The sequence below is a fragment of the Malaclemys terrapin genome, chromosome 4 (assembly GCF_027887155.1).
Source record: "Malaclemys terrapin pileata isolate rMalTer1 chromosome 4, rMalTer1.hap1, whole genome shotgun sequence".
Lineage (NCBI taxonomy): Eukaryota > Metazoa > Chordata > Testudines > Emydidae > Malaclemys > Malaclemys terrapin.
In genome coordinates this window covers 134,053,144-134,080,220 of record NC_071508.1, presented here as the reverse complement: position 1 = coordinate 134,080,220, position 27,077 = coordinate 134,053,144, and the positions used below count along the sequence as shown (strand labels likewise).

The 27,077-nt window shown below is 47.1% G+C and overlaps 1 protein-coding gene across 1 annotated transcript in view; it reads right to left on the bottom strand.

Annotated features, from left to right (window-relative positions):
- ASPG (asparaginase) overlaps positions 1-25,263 on the bottom strand; it is an 80,436-nt gene extending 55,173 nt beyond the window's left edge. The window contains 3 exon segments of the mRNA XM_054024666.1: positions 1,841-1,952; positions 5,707-5,836; positions 25,064-25,263. Coding sequence (XP_053880641.1) covers positions 1,841-1,952; positions 5,707-5,836; positions 25,064-25,250 — 429 coding nt within the window. The 5' untranslated portion in view covers positions 25,251-25,263.
- Positions 25,264-27,077: the final 1,814 nt, after the last annotated feature.

Below are 27,077 nucleotides of genomic sequence, written 5' to 3'. Positions count from 1 at the left end.
TGGAGCTTTCGTGGGTGAATACCCACTTCGTCGGATGCTTCGTCGGAGAGGAAAGAGTTTCTTGACAGAATAAGCAAGCAGGGAAGCTCATATGAAAAAGGAGATTTTGTTGTGAGCTGAAGCTAAAATAAAGCTAACATGCAATTTTAAAGAAATACAGTTGTGTTGAGCTCTCTTCTGTACTGGAACTGCTGTTGGGAGAGGCCAACATGCAGAAGTGAAAATCAGAGTGCAAATATCCTTCACAAACTGTCACCCATTTGCAGAAAAGTGTCTCTTTGATATAAAGTCTGCTGGCTGTAACTCTGCATGTCTGTGGGTTTTGTTTTTTTTTTTTGAGGGGGGGGGGGGTTGGTTTTTTTTTTTTTGCAGCGTGACATACAGGACTGAACCAGGGACCTTCAGAACTAAAAGCCCGAGAGGGGTACATCTTGAGCTAAAAAGCCAAGGCTCTCTAGTTGGAGGCTATAACAAACTCTGACCCTCTGAGGCTCAGGCATAGAGGGAGACCTATAACATACATTCATCAGTGGGTTAATGAGCAACTGCCTTCATAAACGATTTGATATTTTAAAAGATTAATATATTTTTTTAAAAGTCAAACATAAGCCACTGAGGTCATTTCAATGCGAGCTGAAGGCTACATATGTTCATCTTGGCTGAATCTATAGTGATGAGTGTCTGAAAGTCTCCCCTCATGGCTGCAGCACCAGTGATGCTCCAGTGGTGGCAGCAATAGTGGGAGTGGCCAGCCAGTGATGTCACTAGACCTGCTTCAAGTAGGGTTAGAGGACATGGCGGGAACAACACCGGCAGCTGGTCTTCAGCAGTGCTCCAGAGTTGCTAGTGCTGGTGGAGCAGCATTGGTGCTACTCCAGTGGTGGAGGAAAAAAGATTCACTGTACACAAGCCCAGTTGAAATGTCATCACCAACATGCAGGGTGAACAGAACCAGGGGAGCATAGTGTTTTCGACAACCAAAATCATAATGATTAATTTTGCAAGAAGTCACTTATAATTTCCTAAAAGATTGCACATTAATAACTACATGTTCATGTTTCCCAATGTTTTGTCACAACAGATCTACTTCCTAAAAGCACACAACTGATTTAGATTGGCGGATAAGGACAATTTTTGTTAAACCACACAAAATTCAAGGATTTTATAAGTTTGTTTTCATAAATGTCAGTTATTTTTGTGCACATAGACATTTCTCCAAGTGTAGGAAATCCATCCACAATAATATTGTTCTAATGACTAATGAAGCTAAGCAGTCTAGTTTTAGTGTCCAAGAAGAAGTAAGGTTTTTACCCACGAAAGCTTATGCCCAAATAAATCTGTTAGTCTTTAAGGTGCCACCAGACTCCTTGTTGTTTTTGTAGAAAAAACTAATCCATTCTTCACAGTTTTAATCATCCATGCTACTAGTACTACAGAGCCTCAGATACATTATATTCTTTCAATTATAATTGACATAATTTTGCAAAAATAAATCGCATAAGCTAACTATCAATTATATAAAATTATTTCAATGATAGCTAAATGCTCAAACATTTCTAATAAATCTGACATTTTCACAAAGCATAATTTCTCTCTGGCTCTTATTTGCAAAACTATTACTTATTATGTATCTTTTCATCGATTTTTTATAAGCATACAAAAGTTAACAAGTCATCAGCAGTCTAGTGTTCTGCGTAAAATACTGAATAGCATTGTACTTTTAATAAGTATATAAATGATATGAGCAGAGTACAAGTGAATTATTTTATCAGAAGGTGAAAATAATTAAACTGCAGCATATCACCTGAAAAATGATCAAGGTTATTCACGCTTACAGTACCTCAATATTCCTGGCAATTTTAGCCCAATCATCTGTCGTCATGTTGGAAGAATCAAGCAGTGGTGAAAGTTCCAGAATTGTGTAGACAATTCTTTTATTTTGTTCAGAGAGGCTGAAAAGGACAAGAACATGAAAAAGTTTTAGGCTATGAACTATTGTATGCTCATAATTTTTTAACCTTTAACTGAATGAATGATCCATGGTAAGCCTGTTTTTGTTCACATGTGTAAAAATACGCAATGGAATACTGACATCAAGTTTGGTAGGTTAAGCCTGGGGCCATGGTAGAATTCTTCTATCAAGGTAGAGATGCACTGAACCATGAGCTCCTGAATTACAACACCCTAAATATAAAGGGTTTAAAAAATCCTAACTTTTGCTTTTTGCTGTAAAGTGCCAAAAAGTAGGAAGGCAGGGAAAAACAAAACCTAGTTTTCTGGACTAGTGCCCAAGGTTAAAAGTTAGTTTATTAAACTCTACTTCAGAAAGTTACTAACATCTTAAAGTAACTCCTAAGGCTGGTCAAGGAGATCCACAAACCTCCCATTGCCTGTGGAGTACACGGAGAAGTTGGGTCAGCTTTGAAAAGCCTTCTAATGCTTGCCACAGGGTTGAAGCACTTACCACAGGTGAAGTATTTCACTCCTTAAGCCTCCCCTGAATGGGTCTCTTGTGGCCCTCATAAGGTCCATGTTAAAAGAGAGAGCAATGCACCCCTCTGTGCTCCCCTCACAACTTCCTCATAAGGTTTCAGAAACAAATCTCTTCTCCTTCAGATCTTAATTACCTCCCAAAAGTGGGATAGTGCTCACTGCAGACTTCAGAGAATAAGATGGAATACCCACCATGTAAGACCCCTTTCTCTCCCCTAGTCCTCATTAGGGTTTGTTTGTGTGTGTCTGCGAGCGCGTGTATTTTTTTTTTTTTTAAAGAGGAGATTCTCACACCAAAAGGCAGGTAAGCAGAGAAATTTGTTAAGGTGAATTTAAGATTGAGAGTACATACTAGTAAAAACTTCTAAAATTCAGTCACAAGGTTAAACTAAACTGGCAATAAATCCAAACCTTTGAAAACATGGCAGTGCACTGTTCATATTTTCCATTTCAATTAGCTTCCTAAATAACAAGCTACTGGCACACAAGAAGCTAGTTGAAATAAAAAACATTTGAAGGCAAAATCAGCTTTTGATATTTTCTCTTCTGCGCAGGTATGTCCAGGGTTTCCTTGGAATACAGATGTGATTAAGGTGAATGGTCATTTGGACTATGAGCTTGATACAGAAATTACCAGGTGAGGTTCTCTGCCCTGTGTCATGAAGGAAGTCAGACTAATGCTCCCTTCTGCCTTAAAATCTATGAACCTATGAATCTGAGGATTAAGAATTAAGTACATCCTGATGCTTACTATGGAATAGAGGGGAGTTACCATATTTGGTTTTTAAAAACCTTTTATTATTAACATTTATACTGCAGTAGCACTCACAAGCTCCAATAAGGATCAGGATCCCCATGGCTAGGTGCTGTACAAAAACAATGAGACCCTGCTCTGAGCAGCTTACAAGAAACATACAAATGGTGGGAGAGAAGAAAAATCAGATTTATACATTTCTTATACACACTATTTATAAAACAACAGAAAATATGCCAAAACAGGAGTCAATTATCCCCAGCTGCCATAAATCCATCATTAATTGGGTAATTTCTTATAGGTATCATGGCAGAAGTGGGTCTGCATATTTGAATAGTTTATAGTGTGACCATTCAAACAAACTTTCTGTTTTCAATCTTAAACTGACATAGTGTAACTAAGAAATGTAGGTTTTATACAGCATTTTGCCTTGTTAACGTTAACCATTATGTACACACTCTGTATGAGAGCAAGGTTTTAAAATAACTACAAAGGAAGTCAAGAAACGGTAGTGAAAAGAGATCCTCTGCGCCAGTGCTGTTTAAAAAGGAGACATATGACAGTACGGTCAGTCAACTCTTTTACTAGTGGTGGAAACACCTCCACAAAAACAAATCCTTAAGTCAACAGAATGTTCCATTTCATTACATTAGAGTTATCAGACTGATCTACAAAGTCCACTAACTGTTCCCATTTTCTTCCCCCAAAACTTACAATATTTCTCAATTGTCTAGTTAAAATATCACTAAGCAATCATTGAAATATAAAAACTACAATGGCAAACAAAATTTTGCCACACTAACCTTCGTGAAATAGTGATCAATAATACTAAAGAACAAACAAGATTTGTATTTGACAGTCCTTCACCTGAAACATATTTTTTAAACTTCATGTATTTATACGTTTGTTTTTTCCCTGTCTGTACACTTCACATGAAATGCACTTCGGACACAAAAAGGGCACATCAGTAGTGTTCCACTATCTCTCAATTCCTTTAAAAATGTCTTTAACAAATTATTCAATTATAAGCACTTAAATAAAAAGTCATCTATCAGTAAAAAAACATATTTTTCTTAAAATAACCAAAATATTTAACAAGATCAAGTATATCATAAACTCATGTTAGTATTGTCCCCTTTGGACTTTCCTTTGTCCTAATTTCTTTATTTTAAGTGCTTCAATTTATTGAGGTTTGAACTAAAAATTTTACTTTATTGCTTGGCTTATGTGTCTCCTAATTTTCCCCTCAAAGAGATGATTTTCCATAATCAACCTCATTCGCCACTCCTTATAGCAAAACAGCCATAATTCTATTTAACTTTTCAAATATTTTGTAAAATATACTCCTGCAATCTATGTGTAATGTAACATGTTTACAGGGATTCAGTCATTCGTCACAGCTGGGGAAGACATCAAATTAGCATATGGTCCTCTAAATAAAACCTATAAGCCTGTTAATCATTGCCCAACAGTTAAAAAGCCATGCAGATTAATTATAAAGCCCATATCTAATTACCATGATGTTGCATAAGTTTGGGGCAGAAAGAGACAATTGGCTTTTAGGGATTCTAAACAGCAGCAGGGACTGTAGAATTAAAGCATGAAGGCAGTTCAAAGCTGTATTAATTAGCGGCTGCGGCTACTTCTTCAGACACATATTGGAGATAATTCACATAGTGCTCTACACAGTATTCATAGTAGCCAGCGTTTGTTTATGTGATAGTACCATGGCAAATAAGCACCCAGGATAGATAAAGTGTATGTTTGGGGGGAAAGGTTTAAGCTTCATGACATACATTCACTGTGAAATGGTTGATTTGAAGAGTGTTTCTTAGGTTTTTGATAATTATTTTGTAACGTAATTGTGTTTGGCAACTAGTGGAGATTGTATTAGGCACTATGTAGATCAAAATAAGTACATACTATGGTTAACTAATGTGTTTGGCATTCTGATTTTAAAGTAATGTAATATAAATATTTTTGCTAACCCTACAGTGATTTATCTTATGGTCTTAACACATCAGCTGTTAGAACATGGCTGAAAGGTAACTCCACTAGCTAAGACAGGTACCGGAACAGATTTTATTTTCCACACATTCTCTCTTGATATTCCCCTCTGGCCAAGAAAAAGCCTAAGAATAACTTGGCTATTAAAACCATTCATATCCAGAGGATTATCTACTTGAAATCCCAGAATTTACCAAATAATTACTTATTTTAGACTGTCTCAACAATTTGATCAAGAAGGGTATTATTTTGCCTTCCACGAGTTAAAAAGGTCATGATTAATGACCCAGCAAGGCATAACAATTTAGCACTCATAAAATAAGTTATCTTATTTTAAATTATGTTAAATTAATTTCACAAGAAGAACATTGGAGTCTTCATGTTAAGACTTCAGAGCACTTTACAAAAATTTCTCAAAATGAGTGGGAAGACATGTTTTTTCAGTTACTTACGGAAGCACCAACGTGTTATCAGGAAACTTGAGGCAATCACAGTGTTTGTTTTCTTTCGCATATACCTCATCATGCAGCATCGGCATTTTTTTCAGGGCCTTCACTAACTTATTAGCTTCAGGAGCAAGTCCTAGAAAATAAAGGGGGAAAAAACTACTGATGAAACATTCATTTTTCTGTTTTCCCTCTCATTGATTTTTCTTTGGCTTCTTCTGCTCCCCTGCATTGACATTCCATGTATTTTCCAGCACAGATTTAAACCCAGCATATCTACTCCAAAAAGAACACTCAATATTAATAGGCATGGTTAGAAAGATTAAAAGTAACTGCTATCATTGCTTAAACCTTAACATGATCAGAAAGGAGAAAACATCCTGTTTATAATGCATACTCTTCCAGATCAGTTTTAAATCAGTTACCAGCAGGTTTAGAGATTGTCAACAAATCTGAGCAATTGTAAACAAATTATCTGTAATTATTTCCCTGACACATACCAGGATCAGGAAAACAAGAGAACCCTTTATTTAGTAAAAAAACAATGATGTTACCTCCTTCCTACACCTTGAACTTTGATTCTTTATCCATATTATAAGACTCTCGGCCACCAATGACATTCATCCATTAGCTTTTTTTGCAACTGGGAATTTAACTAAAATGACAGACTATGAAGTACTCAGATGGAGCCAAAGCCATTTCAGAAATCATTTAAAACACTGTATGCTCTCTCCACCCCCACCACTGACTCTTTGCCACCTGTTCTCCAAAGGCAACTTTCTTGCCATGCTACCTGTAATAGACAAGCAGGAGTTGGGTTCTGAAAACCCCCATGCATCCTAGGAACTTTTCATTTTAAGTTTTCTTCCTCCCTTGCTCAGAGGAGGATAAAGTCAGTAGTCCAGTAGGCAAGGGGGGTATTGCATTATAGACAGTCCTAATCTTTATTCTTAGACATGCACCTCTGATATGCTCAGTCTCTTAAAACATGGAAACTCAATTTTTAAATGTGGATGGAGCTTTCAAAGTCTAAACCCACTTTTAAGTTTAAAATGTTATATATCTATATATCTATATATATATCTTAGAAACCTCCAACTCCTGACTGCATTTCCTGGTCTAAAGGGATGAGGTTAGACAGCAGTCTGTGTTTCACCACTCAGAGCCTTGACACTGTCAGTAGGGTTGACAACTTTCTAATCACACAAAACCAAACATCCCTGCCCTGATCCTTCTCTGAGGCTCCGCTCCCCTCCCTCCATCGCTCACTCTTCCCCACCCTCACTCACTTTCACCGGGCTGGGGGTGCAGGCTCTGGGGTTGGGCCGAGGATGAGGAGTTTGGGGTGCAGGAAGGGGCTCCGGGCTGGGGCCAGGGATGAGGGGTTTGAGGTGCAGGAGGGGACTCCAGGCTAGGGCAGTGGGTTGAGATGTGGGGGGGGGGGATGAGGGCTCCATCTGGGGGTGGGATGGGGGATGAGGGGCTTGAGATGCAGGAGGGGGCTCCGGGCGGGTGGGGAAGATTGTGCGGGGTCCCGGAGGCTCTTACTGAGGCTCCAAGGAAGCGGCTGCCAGGTCCCTGCAGCCTCTAGCCCCTGCAGCTGCCATTGGTCGTGATTCCTGGCCAATGGCAGCTGCAGAGCCGGTGCTGGGGGCAGCGCATGGAGCCTCCCTGGCTGCCCCAGCGCCCAGGGGCCGCAGGGACATGCCTGCTGCTTTCGGGAGCTGCGTGGAGCTAGGGCAGGCAGGGAGCCTGCCTTAGCCCCAGACCCCTGCTGCGCCCCCAACTGGACTTTTAATGGCTTGGTTGGCAGTGCCGACCAGAGTCACCAGGGTCCCTTTTCAACCGGGCGTTCTGGTCAAAAAACGGAGATTTGGCAACCCTAACTGTCAGAGCCAGAGGAAAATAAATACCTTCCCCTTCCACCTAGAGATCCAAATTAGGGGGGAAAGTGGAGGACCAGACTTCTAGTAGTTAATGTCAAGGCCACCAGCAAACAACAACTATGCATCTCTGGAGCTAGAAGGTGTTGCACATGTGACGAAGTGGGGGGTTTTCTTGGGTTTTTCCGTGTGTTCCAATGGTTTGCATGCAGAGGGAGCGGGACTCAGTGTCCCTGGGTGTTACTGGTTTAACGAGGTGAGGGGAGAGGGAGTTTGTTGTTACAGAGGACCGGAGAGGGAACTTGGGACCCCAACCGATGGCCTGGAGGATGGATACCCCAGCAACTGGTGACCTGGTGACCCGGAGACGCAGCTCAGGAGTCACAGCCGGTTCTGGCCAGTGGAAGGACAATGGGCTGCGAAGAGAGAATCCCAGGGACCTAACCAGCCGGTTCCAGCCAGAGGGGGCCAGAGGAGGGCTGAGAGGAGGAGGCGGCCCAGGCCACCCTGTTTACGACCCTGTTTACCTGGAGAGAAGACAATGGACAGAGGCGGGGCTCGGGGCCCAGGATATTGGATGCCCAGCTGGGGCTCTGGGCTGGAGAGGGGGAGCAGGCGGAGCCCACCTGGATGCAGGGGAGACTGGGATGTGCTGTGCTGAGGGAGGCCAGGCCTGAGACCCTCAGAGTTTCCTGTGCTGTGTTCAACTCTCAATAAACCCTCCTGTTTTACGCTGGCTGAGAGTCGCTCCGGTCTAGAGAATAGCGATTCATCAACCCCTTCGGGGGTGGAGGCCTGGGGGGTCCAAAGCGAGTGGACTCCCTGAGGCGGCCCACGGCAAGAAACAGGTGTGCTAAGGCTCAGAGAGGTGCAGCTCCAGGAGGTGGAGGGGCCAGCCCCGGGAGAGAGTGGACCCCTGAGAAGGGCTGTCTCACTGGAAGGGGCACCCCCCACGGACCGCACGGGGCCATGAGTGGGCACAATCTGTGAGTCTGTGACAGCACAACACTCTCCTTGCCACTCAAAATCCCCTTCAATCCTCCCTTGATTCCCAAATGTCAGGGGCCAGGAAGAATACAGATTTTCCTAGTAATATTTTCTAAAATGTCTAAGGGACGTAGGAGTTTAAATCCTATTGTCTTTCAATAATACTTAGTCTCCAAAGTGCCTAAATCACGTGTGAAAATAGGATGTGTGTTCCTAAGTCACTTAGGCATTTTGAAAAATTTACCTCCAGTCTATAGCATAGTCTCAAACACATTTTAAAACAGTTAAGCTCCTTCTGTGCTGGGCAGCCAAATTGATTATACTGTACTAACATGGTCTGGACCGTACAGATTTAGGGTCTGAGTCACAGATGACTCTGATTATCAGGCCTGGATTTCTCATCTCCCAGGCCCCACAAGCTGACATTGAAGATGTTTTAAATGACAGTATCTGTAAAATAGAGTAGTACGAAACATTATACAAAGCATGAATGAGACAGTGTTCCACTAGAACACGCACATGTGCTCTGTACTATTAGCTTCAATGATCTGCAGCAATGTCATGCTGGCTTGACACAGATACATGAACAATTTTTTTTCTTCCAGATGGAATCTGGAAAGCATCAATCTGTGTAACAAGCGATAACAGATTAGTCTCAGTGTGACAGGTTGCACCTGGTTTGTGTGGCTCCCTACAGGAGGCCCTACGGTCCTCCTACACCATGCCCCAGGAAGCAGCGAACTGACAGAAAAGGAGCAGCAAAAATGGGTACTCCAGACCTGCCTAGAGAGGCCTCTCAAAAGCAGCCAATCAGAGCCCAGCAGACTCAGATAAAAGGCGTTGCAGGGCCTTCGCAGGTTAGTTCCTGGCTGGAAGCAGAAGGGCAAGGAAGGGAGCTCCTCTCTGGCCACAGGTGCTTGAAGAACAGCCAGAGTTTGTTTCTGGCTGCATTTTGCAGAGAGAGAGGACCTAAGAACTTTAACTCTGAGATAAGGTGAAGCTAAAAGGGCCAACTAGGAAGAGACCCAGGGAAATAGCAATGATGGACTGGAATAAGCAGTATGTGGCTGCTGTGTATAGTGTCCCTGGGTTGGAACCTGGAGTAGTGGGTGGGCCCAGGTTCCTCCCCAGGTAAAGTGGCATAAACCCCAAGAAGTGATAGGCCTTATTTTGGAGCCTGAACAAAAAGACAAATTTAAAGAGACCAGAGCTTGGGCTGAAGACCCTAGTGAGGGCCAACAGACTGCGAGTTATTGGACTTTGTGATTTATCCAGGGGGTCAAGCCACTGAAGACACACCAGGGGCAAGAAGAGGACTGTAGAACCACACCCAGCCACTATGAGGCACTCAACATAAAGGCTTGTAAAAGAAAAAGATAGGAATTACTGAAGAAAATAAACTAAGAAGAATTTCCTCTCTACCTATAACACTGGTCTACAATTTTTGAGAAGTCGTCTGCTTCAGAGATAAAATGTGCTATTTATTATGTATTTTGATGTGCTGAATTCAAATATGACAAGTAAAACAACTGATTGGCTACTGTTTCTAAGATATTTAAGTTTTTACAGTTTATGTCTATGTATATTGTGTAGATAGTAGAGTTTTAATCATAAATTGTAAACCTAGGTCTTTTCATGTGTTTATGGTTGCTTTACATGATAATATTTCACCTGTCCTGTTTATGTAACACTTTAAAAATCAGCAAAAGGGTTATATAAATAAAATTTATTATGAAACAAAAGGCAAAAAACTATTATGTACATAGTTTAGTCCTATTCAGTGTCTACTCGGCGCTTCTTGGCTTGTCTCTTGTATTCATTAAATGGAGCATCTCTTGTCACTGTCCAGCAATAGTCTGCAAGCATTGATGGGCTCCATTTGCCCTGATAGCGTTTCTCCATTGTTGCAATGTCCTGGTGAAATCGCTCGCTGTGCTCGTCGCTCACTGCTCCGAAGTTCGGTGGAAAAAAAATCTAGATGAGAGTGCAAAAAATGTATCTTTAGTGACATGTTGCAACCAAGGCTTTTGTATGCCTTGAGGAGGTTTTCCGCCAACAACCTGTAGTTGTCTGCCTTGTTGTTTCCGAGAAAATTTATTGCCACTAACTGGAAGGCTTTCCATGCCATCTTTTCCTTGCCATGCAGTGCATGGTCAAATGCGTCATCTCGAAGAAGTTCACGAATCTGAGGACCAACAAAGACACCTTCCTTTATCTTAGCTTCACTTAACCTTGGAAATTTTCCACGGAGGTACTTAAAAGCTGCTTGTGTTTTGTCAATGGCCTTGACAAAGTTCTTCATCAGACCCAGCTTGATGTGGAAGGGTGGTAACAAAATCTTCCTTGGTTCAACAAGTGGTGGATGCTGAACACTTTTCCTCCCAGGCTCCAATGACTGTTGGAGTGGCCAATCTTTCTTGCACGACTATCCCATTCGCAGAGAAAACAGCAGTACTTTGTGTATCCAGTCTGCAGACCAAGCAAGAGAGCAACAACCTTCAAATCGCCACAAAGCTGCCACTGATGTTGGTCATAGTTTATGCACCTCAAAAGTTGTTTCATGTTGTTATAGGTTTCCTTCATATGGACTGCATGACCAACTGGAATTGATGGCAAAACATTGCCATTATGCAGTAAAACAGCTTTAAGACTCGTCTTCGATGAATCACTGTCACGGAGTATTGGGGGACTCAGGGCCCTGCACCCCCGGCTTCCTGCGATTCACCATGACTCTCAGCCAGCCAGTAAAGCAGAAGGTTTATTTGGATGACAGGAATACAGTCCAAGACAGGTCTTGCAGGCACAGACAACAGGGACCCCCTCAGTTAGGTCCATCTTGGGGTCCCCGGGCATTCCAGCCCAGCCCCCCTTGGGAGGTCAGAGCCATCTCTGCCCCCCAGCCCTCTCTCCCTGCCTGCTTCCAGCACTCTCCTTTCAGCCACCCCTCCCACAGCCTTTGTTCAGTTTCCCGGGCTAAGGAGTCGCCTCCCCTTCAACCCCTTCCTGGGTTCTCATGTTACACACTCAGGTATGCGCCCTCGGGCGCCCTCGGGCAGATCCCATCCTGCAATGCAGACTATCCCAGAACACTCCCCTGTCAGCATTCACAGACCACCGTGAGAACAGGCCCAGTTCGTCACATCTCTCCCCCCTTCGAGACCGAACTGAGCAGGGTCACTTTAGCCAGTGACCCGGGGAAGTTCGAACCTACCCCCGTTCCCATGGATGCCCCCGCATCCCTCCCATTCCTTGGAGAATTACACCAGGCCCCTCCAGTTTCACGCCCCCCCTTAGGTCGGGGGTGCTTGATGGCACTCGCAGTTCGCATGTGGGAAGGTTTATGCGGCCTGCGCCCTTTTCCCACCCCCATACCTCTGGGGTTCCAACTGGGCTGTGGTCTTCTCCCAGCGCTCCAGTCTGGAGGTCTGTGCTTTGGGCTCTCTTGGTTCAGAGCCGCCCTTTTAACCTTGGCCACCCTCTGGAAAGGATCCTTTATGCTGGGCAAGGGTCCTAAAGCTGTTTTCCCCTTGTCCCAGGCCTTCCTCCCCCTCTGACAGGGGTCACAGGATCCGCAGTACTGTCGGACAGTAACAAAGACCCCAGGCCAGTAAAAGCTCCGTAGCAGCCTCTGCTGGGTACGCCAGGTTCCCTGGTGCCCTGCGAGGGGAATGTCATGGGCCCGGCACAGCAGCTGGCGGCGATACTTCTGGGGTACCACCAGCTGCCTCCTGATCCCCCCTGACTTCATTTCCCCTGGGGGAGCCCATTCTCGGTACAGGAACCCCTTCTCCCACAGGAACCTTTTCCGGCCACCTCGTCCCATGGTCTGTACCGCATTGAGGTCGGCTAGGTCCCTTATTTTCCGCAAGGAGGGGTCTCTCTGTAACTCGGCCTGGAACTCAGCAGCTGGGACAGGGATGGCCACCTGCTCTTCCTCGCCCGCTGGGCCTGAAGCTGCAGCCTCCCTGAGCCGTGTCCCTGGGCGTTCCCTCCCCACCAGGTTAGGGTCCTGCGCCTCAGGCAAGGCACCCCCCCAAGGCCAGGGCGCAGTGCCCCTCGCCGGCTCTGACTGCGGGTCACAACCAGTGCCTTTTGGGGGTTGCTTGGCCAGTTCTCCAGGTCCCCCCCCATCAATACCTCAGTGGGCAAATACGGGTGTACCCCCACATCCTTGGGGCCCTCCTTGGCCCCCCACTTCAGGTGTACCCTTGCCACGGGTACTTTGACTGGTGTTCCGCCCACCCCCGTCAGGGTCAGGTAGGTGTTGGGCACCACCTGATCTGGGGCCACCACCTCGGGCCGGGCCAGCGTCACCTCTGCGCCCGTATCCCAGTATCCATTGACCTTCCTCCCATCCACCTCCAGGGGAACAAGGTACTCTCTCCGGAGGGACAGCCCCGCGCCTACCATATAAACCAAAAACCCTGAGTCTGGAGCATCCAGCCCCCTAGAGGAGCTGGCCTGGAGCTCTCCTCCCTCCTTAGCAGGTGGTACTCTGCCAGCCCCTCTTCCCTGGGAATGCTGCCTTTCGCCGGGCTGGGTCTCTACCCAGTTAACCCTCTGTGGGTTCGGTCTGCTCAGTCTGTCCCTGAGCCTAGGGCACTGGGCCCGTATGTGGCCCTTTTGGCCACAGTGGTAGCAGCCCATGTCCCATGGGTCCCCTTGCGTAGGTCGGATGGTCCTGATGCCGGATGCTCCCCTCTGATGGGTTTTTTCTGTATTTTCCCATGGGGAGGTCCCATGGTGACTCTCTTTCTGCGTTGTGGTGGGACTGTTCCTTTGGGACTCCTCCCTTTTATCTCCTGACCGGCTCTTTACAAACTCATCAGCCAGCTGCCCGGCGTGTCGTGGGTTCTCTGGCTTTCTGTCCACCAACCACAGCCTCAGGTCGGATGGGCACCGGTCATACAGTTGCTCCAGTACCAGCAGTTTAATCAGGTCCTCCTTCGTCTGGGCCCCACCAGCCCACTTGCTGGCGTATCTCTCCATGCGGGCGGCTAGTTGCAGATATGAGATCTCAGGGGTTTTATCTTGACTCCGGAACCTTTCCCGGTACATCTCAGGAGTCAGCCCAAACTCTCGTAGCAGGGCCCTTTTGAATAGTTCGTAGTCCCCTTTCTCTGCCTCTCCCAGTTGGCGGTACAATGCCACGGATTTGGGGTCCAGTAAGGGGGTAAGGACCCGGAGTCTGTCCGCGGGGTCCACACGGTGCAGCTCGCAGGCCGTCTCAAAGGCCTCCAGGAAGTCATCCATGTCCTCCCCCTCCTTGTATGGGGCCATGATGCACTTATCAAAGCTCCGTGCAGTCCTGGGTCCCCCCTCACTCACCGCAGCCGGGGGTTCGCTGCCCTTCAATCTCGCCAGTTCCAGGTCATGCTGATGCTGTCTCTCATTCTCCTGCCTCTGTCTCTCTTCATGCTGACGCTGTCTCTCATTCTCCTCCCGTTCACGCTGATGCTGTCTCTCTTTCTCCTCCCGTTCATGCTGACGCTGTCTCTCTTCATGCTGTCTCTGTCTCTCTTTCTCCTCCCGTTCATGCTGTCTCTGTTGTTCACGATCCTCCAGCTCTCTCAGTTTTAGCTCTTTCTCCCATTCCAGCCAATTCCGCTCCCCGGATGCCGAACGCCGCCGGGAGGATCCTCTGCTGGCCGGTGGGCTTCGCCGGGGGGACCCCCTGCTGGCCGGGGGGTTCACGGCGCCTTCGGTATTTGCTGGGCTCCTCCCCACCCTTCTCCTAGGCATAGGAAGGAGGGGTCTCGGGAAGCCCTCAGCAGCCGGCTGACCACTCCCAGCTGGGACAGACACTGGTGCCTGCGCTGCATTTGCCAGGCTGCTTCCCTGAGACACAGGGATCAGTTCATTCGCGCGATCTTCCGCCTCCAGCTGGGCAATGAGCTGTTCTTTGGTGAGCCTCCCAATGCGCAGCCGCCTCTGCTTGCACAGCTCCACCAGGTCGCTCTTAAGCCGCTTGGCATACATCTTCCTGCTGGCCACTCACCGGCCTGTGTGCTCACAGCTCCCCACAGTTCCCAGGGGGCCCCCTAGTGTGCCAGCCCTTCTCGAGGTCACCGCCTCTCTGCCAGGGTCGAGCTGCAGACTCCTCCGCCCCTGGGACCACTCGCTGTGATCCCCCCGGGGGACCCTGTTACTGCAAAAGTCCTTCTCGCTGGTCACACACTCCCAGGGGTAATAACCGTCTCTCTCTTACTCTTCAGCACGCCTGGTCCCCGTCAATCCCCCTTCGTTTTACTGCTCCCCAGTTACTTACTGCAGGAAGCGCCGTCCACGGGGTGCAGAAGATCCCGCCGCTGCCACCAGTTGTCACGGAGTATTGGGGGACTCAGGGCCCTGCACCCCCGGCTTCCTGCGATTCACCATGACTCTCAGCCAGCCAGTAAAGCAGAAGGTTTATTTGGATGACAGGAATACAGTCCAAGACAGGTCTTGCAGGCACAGACAACAGGGACCCCCTCAGTTAGGTCCATCTTGGGGTCCCCGGGCATTCCAGCCCAGCCCCCCTTGGGAGGTCAGAGCCATCTCTGCCCCCCAGCCCTCTCTCCCTGCCTGCTTCCAGCACTCTCCTTTCAGCCACCCCTCCCACAGCCTTTGTTCAGTTTCCCGGGCTAAGGAGTCGCCTCCCCTTCAACCCCTTCCTGGGTTCTCATGTTACACACTCAGGTATGCGCCCTCGGGCGCCCTCGGGCAGATCCCATCCTGCAATGCAGACTATCCCAGAACACTCCCCTGTCAGCATTCACAGACCACCATGAGAACAGGCCCAGTTCGTCACAATCACTGAACAGTCTCCACACATCTGGATCGTGAACGATGTTGAGGGCTGCCATCACACCATCGATGTTGCTGCAGGCTACAAGATCACCTTCCATGAAGAAGAATGGGACAAGATCCTTTTGACAGTCACGGAACATGGAAACCCTAACATCACCTTCCAGGAGATTCCACTGCTGTAGTCTGGAACCCAACAGCTCTGCCTTACTCTTGGCTAGTTCCAAATCCCTGACAAGGTCATTCAGTTCATCTTGTGTTATGAGGTGTGGTTCAGAGGAGGAGGATGGGAGAAAATGTGGGTCCTGTGACATTGATGGTTCAGGACCAGAAGTTTCATCCTCTTCCTCTGTCTGACTCAAGTGAGAATGATTCTGGTGCATCAGGAACCAGCAGTCCTTCTCTGTGGGGTACTGGGCATATAGCTGATGGAATGTTTGGATAATGCACAGTCCACTTTTTCTTCTTTGACGCACCTTTCCCAACTGGAGGCACCATGTAGAAGTAACAATTGCTGGTATGATCTTTTGGCTCTCTCCAAAACGTTGGCACTGCAAAAGGCATAGATTTCCTTTTCCTGTTCAACCACTGGTGAAGATTTGTTGCACAAGTGTTGCAGCATATGTGTGGGGCCCACCTCTTGTCCTGATCTCCAATTTTGCAGCCAAAATAAAGGTGATAGGCTTTCTTAACCATAGTGGTTATACTGCACTTTTGTGATGCAAAAGTCACTTCACCACAAACATAGCAGAAGTTATCTGCACTGTTCACACAAGTATGAGGCATCTCTGCTCACTTTGGCTAAACAGAAATGCGTCCCTTTGCAAAATCAAACACTGACAAATAAGAGAACACGACACTGTATGATTTCTAGAGCTGATATAGGGCAATTTGTTCAGCAGAGTGATGTAAGCTTCGTTATGATTGCATCATCCATGACTTCTAGGAATGACATGATGCAATTCATATCATGTATGACGCAATACCAGCTTCAGATTGCATCATTCATTGTTTTGCCTAAAAAGCAAGTACTGTCCAAACCCAGTCATAGATTTATTCATAGATCCAGTCAAAGATGTATTTTAGTCATTTCTGGTTTAAACTGAGATCCCTTCCCTTTATAACTCACTTATACTCCGCCATTCCCAAGTCAAGGGTCGTATATACTGTCCCAATAGCATATCTTGAAAACTAGAGACAATCAACAATTTTAAGCATCATTTTCATTCTCAGTGACCCAGAATTAGTAAAGTTTGACTACATATATTTCAGAAGCATTTTGGCTGTAGAGCAGTGTAATTGTTATATTTTGGAGGTTTAGTATCTTGCACTCTAGAGGTTATAATTATACAAGGTCCATCTGAACAGACCATCTATAAAAACATTCTGGGTTGGAGGAGATTGGATTGTCCCCAATTTTCCTTTAATTCCAGATCTTGATGGAGAATAAATACCATAATCAGGGCTGGACTTACACCTTATGTACCCCTAGGCACAACGTCTTCAGCCTCCCTCCCCGCCCCCACCTACAGCCAAGCCCCCACTACCGTACCCTCCCCCCCACCGGCCGAGACTGGCCCAGCTTCTGCATCGGTTCCAGGCGGCTTGGCCCCAGGAAAGCAGGTGTCAGAAGTGGGTTAGTGGGAAAGGCAGCCGCCTTTTGCTCCCCGGAAGGGGTGGGAGGAAGGGAAAAGCAAGGGAGGGGAAAAGGAAGTCCACCCACACTGCCCCTTGCTCCCGGGGTTGCAGGTTTGTATAATTTTTGGTGGTGCCCAGAACAAGTGCAAGTCCCACTCCCCTCCCCACCTGCCTAAGGCTCTGGGAGGGAGTTTGGGTGTGGGAGGGGTGAGGAGTCTGGCTCTGGGAGAGAGTTTGGGTGCAGAAGGGATGAGGGTTTGAGCTCTGGGAGGGCGTTTGGGTGCAGGCTCTGGGCTGGGGCAGGGGGTTGGGATGAAGGAATGGGTGCGGGGGGCAGGTGTTTGGGTGCAGGGGGCAGGCTCTGGGGAGAGGGCAGGAGGTTGGGGGCGGGCTCTGGGAAGGAGTTAAGGTGCGGGCTCTGGGCTGGGGCAAGGGTTGGAGTGTGGGAGTGGGTGTGGGGCGTGAATTCTGGAGGCTGGGCTGGGGCTAGGGTGACCAGACATCCCGATATTTAGGCTTTGATCCCGCATCCTGATATTTTGCGGCACTCCGCTTTTTATTTTTTTTTTGCTCTGCCAGCGACCCCTCCCCTCCCCAACATGTCCCAATATTTTCTTCCTCTCATCTGGTTCCCCTAGCAGGGGCAGGGGGTTGGAGTGTGGTGCTTACTTCAGGCAGCTCCCGAAAGCGACCCGCACCCCCCTTTAGCAACAGCTCCTAGGCGGAGAGGCCAGAGAGGTCTCCGCGTGCCACTGCCCCCAGGAACCGCCCCTGCAGCTCCCATTGATTGCAGTTGGCAGAGTTGGCTTTGAACTGACAAGACCTTTAAATTGTAGCCAAAGAGTTTAGATGAGAGGAATAGGAAGGGATTAGTTTTTATAAACCCACAGTGTGATAGAATTTTTTTAATCCCACTATCCAAGTCTTTGGAAGTGCTGTATCTTTCACCGATGACTGTCACATAGGAATTTCAGAGGCTAATAGCGATCTGAGATCCATGATACTTTCAATTGTGTGCATTTAGATTTTTCCCAATTTGAATCATGAACTTGGGTATGGAAGTCCAATTTTAGGCAAGACAGAAATCATAATTCTGGAGCCCCAAACCTGAAGTCCAAAATCTGTCCAAAACTTCAGAAAAAATGTAAGTCTTACTGCTTACGAGACATTTCATCTGAAACACTTTTTTTTAAATTAAATTTAACTCTCTTTATTGGCATTGTTATCAGATTCCATTCAAACTTAACATGAGTAAACCTATTTCAACTTTCCAGAACTCATTCTCAGGCTGCAGAAATCAAATTCTATACCCAGTTTTTGGACTATTGTTAGTGCCAGTTAGTTTGGTGCTCACTCCTTTTCTTTGATTCTCCACTTCCTAGCTCTTTCAGTTTGTCTGGCCTAAACATCATATTTGAGCCATCATCTCCAATTTCCCTGTTTTTCAGATTCAATACCAAAGTCTCTTTTATTGTTATTTAAATGCCCAAACGAGCAGAGAAACTGTGTGCATAGTAGGTAATGCCAAGCTATGCCCATTTGGGGGTTTATGCTCTTTCCAAATTAATGGAAAGAATGATTTTAGGCACTTGCTAATTTCTTTCCTGGCTTGCCTTAAATTAAATAGCAGGCCTTTTCATGGCCAACTTTCTCACAAGACAGCAACAGCATTTAACTGGACTTGTTTGGACTACTGCCAGAGTACTTTGGTTTACACAATACACTTAACATGCTTTCAAGCTTCAGACATTTCACTTGTTCAATTAGAATCTCTTCTCCTATGAAGGAGATACTGCTCCTAACTTCAACAACAAGGAGTCTGGTGGCACCTTAAAGACGAAAAGATTTATTTGGGCATTGTAGTTATATTGTAGTTATACCCACCTGGGGAAGTGAGGAAACAGATTGACAGAGCAAGACGGGTACCCAGAAATTACCTACTACAGGACAGGCCCAACAAGGACAACAACAGAACACCACTGGCCATCACATATAGCCCCCAGCTAAAACCTCTCCAGCGCATTAGCCACGATCTACAACCTATCCTGGAAAATGATCCCTCACTCTCACAGACCTTGGGAGGCAGGCCAGTCCTCGCTTACAGACAACCCCCCAACCTGAAACAAATACTCACCAGCAACTACACACCATACCACAGAAACACCAACCCAGGAACCAATCCCTGTAGCAAACCTCGTTGCCTACTCTGTCCCCATATCTACTCTGGCGACACCATCACAGGACCCAACCACATCAGCCACACCATCACGGGCTCATTCACCTGCACATCCACTAATGTTATATATGCCATCATGTGCCAGCAATGCCCCTCTGCCATGTACATTGGCCAAACCGGACAGTCCCTCCGCAAAAGAATAGATGGACACACATCGGACATCAGGAATGGTAACATACATAAGCCAGTAATTGAACACTTCAATCTCCCTGGTCATTCTATTACAGATTTAAAAGTCACTATCATTGAACAAAAAAACTTCAGAAACAGACTTCAAAGAGAAACAGCAGAACTAAAATTCATTTGCAAATTCAACACCATTAATCTGGGCTTGAATAGGGACTGGGAGTGGCTGGCTCAGTACAGAAGCAGCTTTTCCTCTCCTGGAATTGACACCTCCTCATCTCTTATTGGGAGTGGACTACATCCACCCTGATTGAATTGGCCCTGTCAACACTGGTTCTCCACTTGCGAAGTAACTCCCTGCTCTCCATGTGTCAGTATATAATGCCTGCATCTGTAACTTTCACTCTATGCATCTGAAGAAGTGAGGTTTTTACTCATGAAAGCTTATGCCCAAATAAATCTGTTAGTCTTTAAGGTGCCACCAGACTCCTTGTTGGTTTTGTAGATACAGACTAACACGGCTACCCCCTGATACTTGCTCCTAACTTCATCACAAATGGCCACTTCTGCTGCTGTGCTGTTGCATAGAATTGTTCCACCTTAGAAGCACAGCACACAGTTTCAAGTGTTTTGGGCTTCCATTTGCTGATTTTAATTTCACAGATACCTAGCTAAATCCAGACATGTGGTCAGTTTACCCCAGATATCTGTAGTGGGACCTGACAACAGAGACACATTAATATTCTCAGGTCCTTTGCTAATCTGTCTTGCTTTTAAATGGATCTCTGGCTGACTCATCTTTGTAGTATGTCCCAAATTACACATCAAGAGCTTGTACCAAATTTAAGTAACTGTCTTTTTACTAGGCTTAATACTATAGAAGCATCAGAGCTGATCCACTTAGCATTGAAACAGCCCCCCCCAACCCCCCCCCACACACCTGTTTATCACAGTGGTTTCTGCCCTGTGGCCCTTGAAGCACTAAAAGGGGGCCCTTTGAGTTAAGAAAGTGGATATCTAATTCTAAATCAAAACTGCGGTCCCTGAGCCAAGCTCTGTTTTTTGAACTGAAGTGTATGAATCAGCCCAGCACTACAGGGAAGAGACAGAAGGTGCTGCCTCCCACCACTTCCAGTGCAGCAGCTCTGACCATCAGTTCAGAACACTCTGAACACAACAGCAGCCCTTTCCCTACTGCAGCTACTCAGCAGCTCCCGTGCTGCACCACAAGCAAGGGTGCTGGAACAATTTATATAGTGGGAGTGCTGAGAGCCATTGAACCTGTATATAATGGAAACCACTCCAAGCCAGGGGGTGCTGCAGCACCCCCAGTTCCAGCACCTATGATCACAAAAGGAAGAAAGATTAGCTCTGGCTGCTCAGCTGCTGAACGATAAGGACCCCAGAAGGAAAGGAACTCAAATGGCTCTGCCTGAGCCTAGCATAGCAGCTAGCAAAAGAGAGACACCCCCCACACACAGCATAGGCAACCCAGGAGAGAGGAAAGTGAGGAGAAGCTGAGAAAACAAGTCTCTCATAGATTCCTCATTCTCTGCTCCAGCCCCAATTAAAGTCCAGGAGCTCCTCTTAACTTGAATGAGTTGGCAACAGTCCCCTAGGGACCATATACCAGGTGCAGAAGCTAGAGCATAGTGTACTCCTGACAGACATCCCACATTGTCTCCATCCCTAATATGTCTCCTACACTAGGGACTGTGGGGAGGAAGGCATAGGATTTGGCTATACCGACTCTATGCCCACTGGGAACAACTATGTTGAGAAAATCCCCAACTATGGACTGGTGTGTGATTTCACCTCCTGCTGTGCCATATGAGTGGAATAAAGGAAGAGGAACAGGAACAGTATAGAGCATTGGCTCCCAAGTATTGCCTGTGGCTACTTAATCTTTGTGAAATACTGTGTTTGGCCCTCAATCTGAAAAAAAGGGGAAACCACTGGTTTATAATGTAGCTCCAAGCATTCATGATGATCCACTATGTTAAATGGAACTAAATAGGCTTCCCAGAGTGGGCTGGTCCTTTAAGGGAAGTTGAGTAAAGAAGGCCGAAACTCAGTAATATTTGATTTGTGAGAAATGTCAACACTTCACTTCGAAAGAGAGAATCCCATGCACCGCTACAGGCTGGGGACCAACTGGCTATGCAGCAGTTCTGCTGAAAAGAACTTGGGGATTACAGTGGAAGAGAAGCTGGATATGAGTGAGCAGTGTGCCCTCATTGCCAAGGCCAACGGCATACTGGGCTGTATTAGTAGGAGCATTGCCAGCATATCGAGGGAAGTGATTATTCCCCTCTATTCAACACTTGTGAGGCCACACCTGGAGTATTGCGTCCAGTTTTGGTCCCCCCACGACAGAAGGGATGTGGACAAATTGGAGAGTCTCCAGCAGAGGGCAACGAAAATGATTAGGGGGCTGGGGCAGATGAGTTACAAGGAGAGGCTGAGGGAACTGGGGTTATTTAGTCTGAAGAAGAGAAGAGTGAGGGGGGATTTGATAGCAGCCTTCAACTACCTGAAGGGGGTTCCAAAGAGGATGGAGCTCAGCTGTTCTCAGTGGTACCAGATGACTGAACAAGGAGTAATGGTCTCAAGTTGCAGTGGGGGAGGTCTAGGTTGGATATTAGGAAACACTATTTCACTAAGAGGGCGGTGAAGCACTGGAATGGGTTACCTAGGGAGGTGAGGGAATCTCCATCTTTAGAGGTTTTTAAGGCCCGGCTTGACAAAGGATGATTTAGTTGGTGGTGTTCCTGCTTTGAGCAGGGGATTGGCACAGATGACCTCTCAAGGTCTCTTCCAATCCTAAGATTCTATGATTCAGAATTTGGTTGGCACAAAACCAAATTTTTTAAAATTTCTTGAGAACTGGAAAACCAAAACCAATTACACATTGGAAAGCCTGACACATGGTATTTCTGAAACATAACACTCCACAGACCAGTGACTGTCTGACTGTAATTGACATTCTTAATTTTACCACTATTAATGTCAAATTCAGTCAGTGGCTGTCAGAGATCCCAGGATCTGGGACAGCCCCACCATGCAGATTGCCAGGGACTCCAGGAATTGCAGTCCCCCAAGTCTCCCTGCTCAGGACTCAAACACATGGGAAACCAGCTGGCCCAGGAGTCTGGATACCCTGGGGTTTCTGTCCCTGGGGCTGTCCAAAGAGTGGGGCGGCTCCAGAGCCGTGAGCCCTGGAATCTATCCCAGTACCTCCAGGCTCCCAGCTCTGCAAGAGTGAGCCTCCAGGGTTTCCAGGCTCCCTGCTGCAGAGCTGGGGGCCTAGACTGAGACCCCTAGCTAGAGCTGGGTCTCACAAGACTTCCAAGACTGCCTGGTTCCATGATAGGGAGCCTGAAGGCACTGGCATGGACGGGTTGCCCCAGAGCTGTGGACCCTGGAAGCCCAGTGTCCTTAGTCCCAGGCCTGTCCTACCGCCATGGAACCTGAAAGCCTGAAATCCTCCATCCTGGAGCTGTCCAGCTGGCAGGGCTTCCCAGTAGCTTATTAGGTGAATTGGCAGGGAACCAATGGAACCTTCCTGTGATTTGGCATAAATGTGTCAAACCCAACTTGATTTTGTGAAAAATTCCAATGAAATTCTGTTTCATCAGAAATTTTCCAACCTGCTCTAGTTTAGCCCCACAGTTTAACTGTGCATAGTTATCCACCACACCCCTCATGATGGGTTTGGGCTTGGGCCAGTGGTTGTGTCAGGTGACCAAGCATGACATGGTGATAGCCCAGAGCTGATACAAAGGTAAAGAGACTTGCAGGAAACCCAGAAGGGATCCAGAGTTAGAAGAGCCTGGGGATGAACCTCTCCATACCAGCCAAAGGGAAAGGTTTGGCTGGAGCTACCTGCAATGAGGAGCAGGAGCAAAACACTTGCACAGGGCATAATGGATTGGAGCAGAAGGCTGGGAGTTCTTAGCTTTAAGATAAACTGTTACGTTAATAAGCCACACCTCAGAAGGGAAGAGTAATTCAGAAGCACCAATTGTGGTGCCTTGTTTGACTGCAGAAGTGGGGGGGGGGAGGAGGAATAGAGTCCAATACCTGATGTGCTATGATTGGACTACATGTTCCCTTAAATGTAACCAGCTGCTACTGTGGGAGGACCTAGTCTTACCCTGTGATGATTCATCTGCCTCAGATGCATAAAGCTTGTTTACTTTACCTTTGAATAAAACCAATTATGCCTCTTTATGCAGGGCTATTAATAGACAGTTTCTAGTGTCTCATGGCAGTTTCTAGTCACTGATTAAAGTCCGAGGAGAACAAGGTGAAATTAAGGTATATAAAGGAAGGCTTGTATTAAAGCAAACTGTGGAGACTTTACTTATAAAGACAGCTGAACATCCTGAAAGAGATGAACCAGAAAATCTTCTGTTACGTGTTGAGTCAGGCTGAGAATTTTGTTTAGTCAGAATGAAGACAGTATCATTGTAAAGAGCGTAAAAGGAAAGTGAAAGTTTAATCAAGCAAAATGTGATTCATTAATGATTTACACTACCCAGAGCATAACACAAAAACAGACTAAACAATTCTCTTTGAACCGCATTCCTTTAACACTGAATAAGTTTGTTTTCCCTAGTGTCAGGGAGGTAATTTGTTAGTCTCTAAGGTGCCACAAGTACTCCTGTTCTTTTTGTAGATTCAGGAAGACAGCCCAGACATCTACACTGCAATTAAACAGCCCCTTAGCCCAAACCTCAAGTCAACTGGCATGGGCGAGACATGGGTTTTTAATTGCATTGTAGGTATATGTTGAGCGCCCCTCCTAAAGTTGGAGCTCTCAGAGCACCTAGCCCCCTGGCTCCAAGGCACTCAGCATGGCTGGGCTGCTAACCCTGGAAACTCTGGGGTTCCTGGCAGTCTGCATGGTGGGACTATCCCACTGCTGGGGACTCTGGAAGCCCAGGTAAGCTGGCAGGAAACCAGGCAGCTTCTGACAGAACCCTGCCTGCATTTCGGAGAAAGTTGGTTAAAACCAAATTGTTCACACCACCACTTAGGTTTTGATAAAATTGGCATTTTCCAGCAAAAACCTGTTTTGTCAGAAAATTCCCAACTAGTTCTAGTCCTGACTATTACTGATGATGTAACCAACTGTGGACATACCCCCTAAATGACAGGGAGAGATACAGTCCTGGCTAGGTTTTCAGATAGTTTTCCCCAGCCTACCAGCATCATTTTAGTGATATCTGAATCAAACAGCAATTTAGGGCCTCCTATCTAGGTTTAAAAAGGAGCTAGTTATTTCTGGATTCCCCTTGGGAGCTCACACCCAATTCCGCCCCCACACCTTGCTGTGCACCCCAAGGGATTCATGCCCACCCCTCAATCACCGCGACAGGTGGGTACCCCCAGGGTGCTGGAACTAGGAGAGCAGCAGCACCCCAAGCTTGAAGCAATAATAGCAACTAAATACCTGGCTCCCATCATGGGCTGTGTTTACAAGTTTGTGCGATGACTTTCAGCACCTAGCCCATAAACAGTGTTCTGGTGCGGCTGGTGCAGGTGCCTCACACCACTCTCGGGCCCTGGAGGACTCATGCCCACCTCCCCCCCGTGCCCTGCTTTGCTCGGTGCCCCTCAGGGACTGCAGCCACCATCGACCCAGAGCCTGCGGGTTGGTGGTGCCCTCCCAGCTCCCGCCCACACCAGACGCTCCCCTCACCTTGTTCCTCCTCCACCATCCCGATGGTGCCGCCCGTGTTGATCACCAGCACCCGCACCTGCACCGGTGCCCTGCAGCCACCCCCGAGCTCCAGGGAGCCCGAGCGCTGCAGGCAGGCCGGGCGCGGGGTGCAGGAGAGGGCTCTGCCCAGGGGGAACCCGCCAGCCGACGGCGCCGCTGCCTCCATCCCGGCCACAATGAGACCGCTACCTCCCGCGCGTCAATGCCATGCGGGGACCTGCCGGCTGCCGGCGCCGCCCCTTTCCGGGTCGCCCGCCCTACAGGCGGGGCCTCCAAGGGGCTCGCCCGGGAGCGGAGCGGGGCGGGGGGAGACGTAGCCATGCCGGGCTCGGGTCTAGGGATGTGCTGCGCTGGTCCTGGGGCGGGAAGGCTCGGACCCCCGGGGAGACAGACCCACACACCGGGGCCTGGGGGGGTGGTATTGCCCCCCCCCCCCCGCAACCTGAAACTGGTCAGTGACAAGGTCCCCTCGGTCCATGGGCCCCAGCCCCCCGCAACCAGCGGGCGGAGCCAGCGCATGGGCCTGTCGTCCCAAGGACACCCTGCTGCCCCCTGCTAAACCAGCCAAGCCAAGAGAAGCGGCCCCGCCCGTGTGCTCGGCCTTTGACACTCTGCCCGAGGAGACACCGGCCCGGCAGGGGAGCAGCGAGATGCGGGGAGCCGGCCGCCCAGGCACCCCCAGAAAAGGAACTTGAGTGGGCATCTTCTGGGACTGGCACCTCTAGCAGACGCCCAGTTACGGGGATCATAGGGAATATCGAGTGAGGGGGGAGCAACCCGATTAACATGAAATAGAGTTTAAAAAAATTAAAATGAGGCAGCTGAGGATTTCCCCAGCCTGAAGGTATCGCACAAGACCAAACTTGGTCCCTCATTCCTCGTTCCCTTGTCCTTATTACAAAGCCAACTAGGGGCAGGGGCTTATTAATATAAATTTAAATATTCAGAAGGTTCATAAAAACAAATGTGTGAATTTTAATATATTTATTAAGAATATACTTTTTTGAGACACAAAGACCACCCTATATCACCCACTGTCATTGCCTTATAATATGAATGAGTGAAATTTAAGGATGTGTAAAATTGCAAACTACCCCTCTGGCCATCCCAAGTGACACATCGCTTCTGTTAGACCTTTCTGAAATAGGGTCATAGGGTGTCAGGTTCCAGCTAAGCTTCATTTCTATATAAAGCGCTGTCAAAAATAGTTTGTCATGTTCAGGAAGTCAAAGCTAATTACTTATTCTAGGAACAATTGCAAAATTGAAAGCAGGGTTGTACCATATGGCAGCATTTTGTGCAGAAAAAGCAATTTAAAAAAAAGCCTTTAGATAAGGAACTGGAATAAGGGTCCAATTTCAGCCTCCTAAGAAACATTTACCACAAAGCTGACATAAAAACTTCTACAAGCTCCAGACTCTTGGTCCAAGATATAGGTGGTGTGGCTGGAGGAAAGGGGACACGGTCAGGATGCTGCTGCATCCACATAATTCCCAGTTGCCAAAGTGATCTTTAGGGTTACTGGCAGCTGCAGAGTAGTCTTCAGAGGACCAAGCTACACTTGCATTCTCCACCCTTCACATAAAAACACAAATCTGTATCAAGCACAAATTGGCCAGTCCTGAGCATTTGACTGACTACTTATACAAGACTGAGAAGTGTGATATGGTTAATATGTTACATTTGAACACGCACAGAATTAGGCTACAACATAGACCCCTGTGAACGTGCACAATGGATATATTGAATACTGATTAGAATTTTACTTCGGGGAGGAGATACATAAAAATGTGTCAAATAAAGGACTCTAGAGAAGTTAAAACTTCCAAAAAGTTTTTTTAAAAACCCCTTTCTTCCCCCTTCCAAATTATACTATTTACAATCTACCTCAGTAGCACAACATTAGTTAGATACATTAAATCTGTCAAAATTAATTGAAGATGAACTGGAAAAATCTAGCCTGACAAATAACCCAAAAATGAACAGAGAAAGC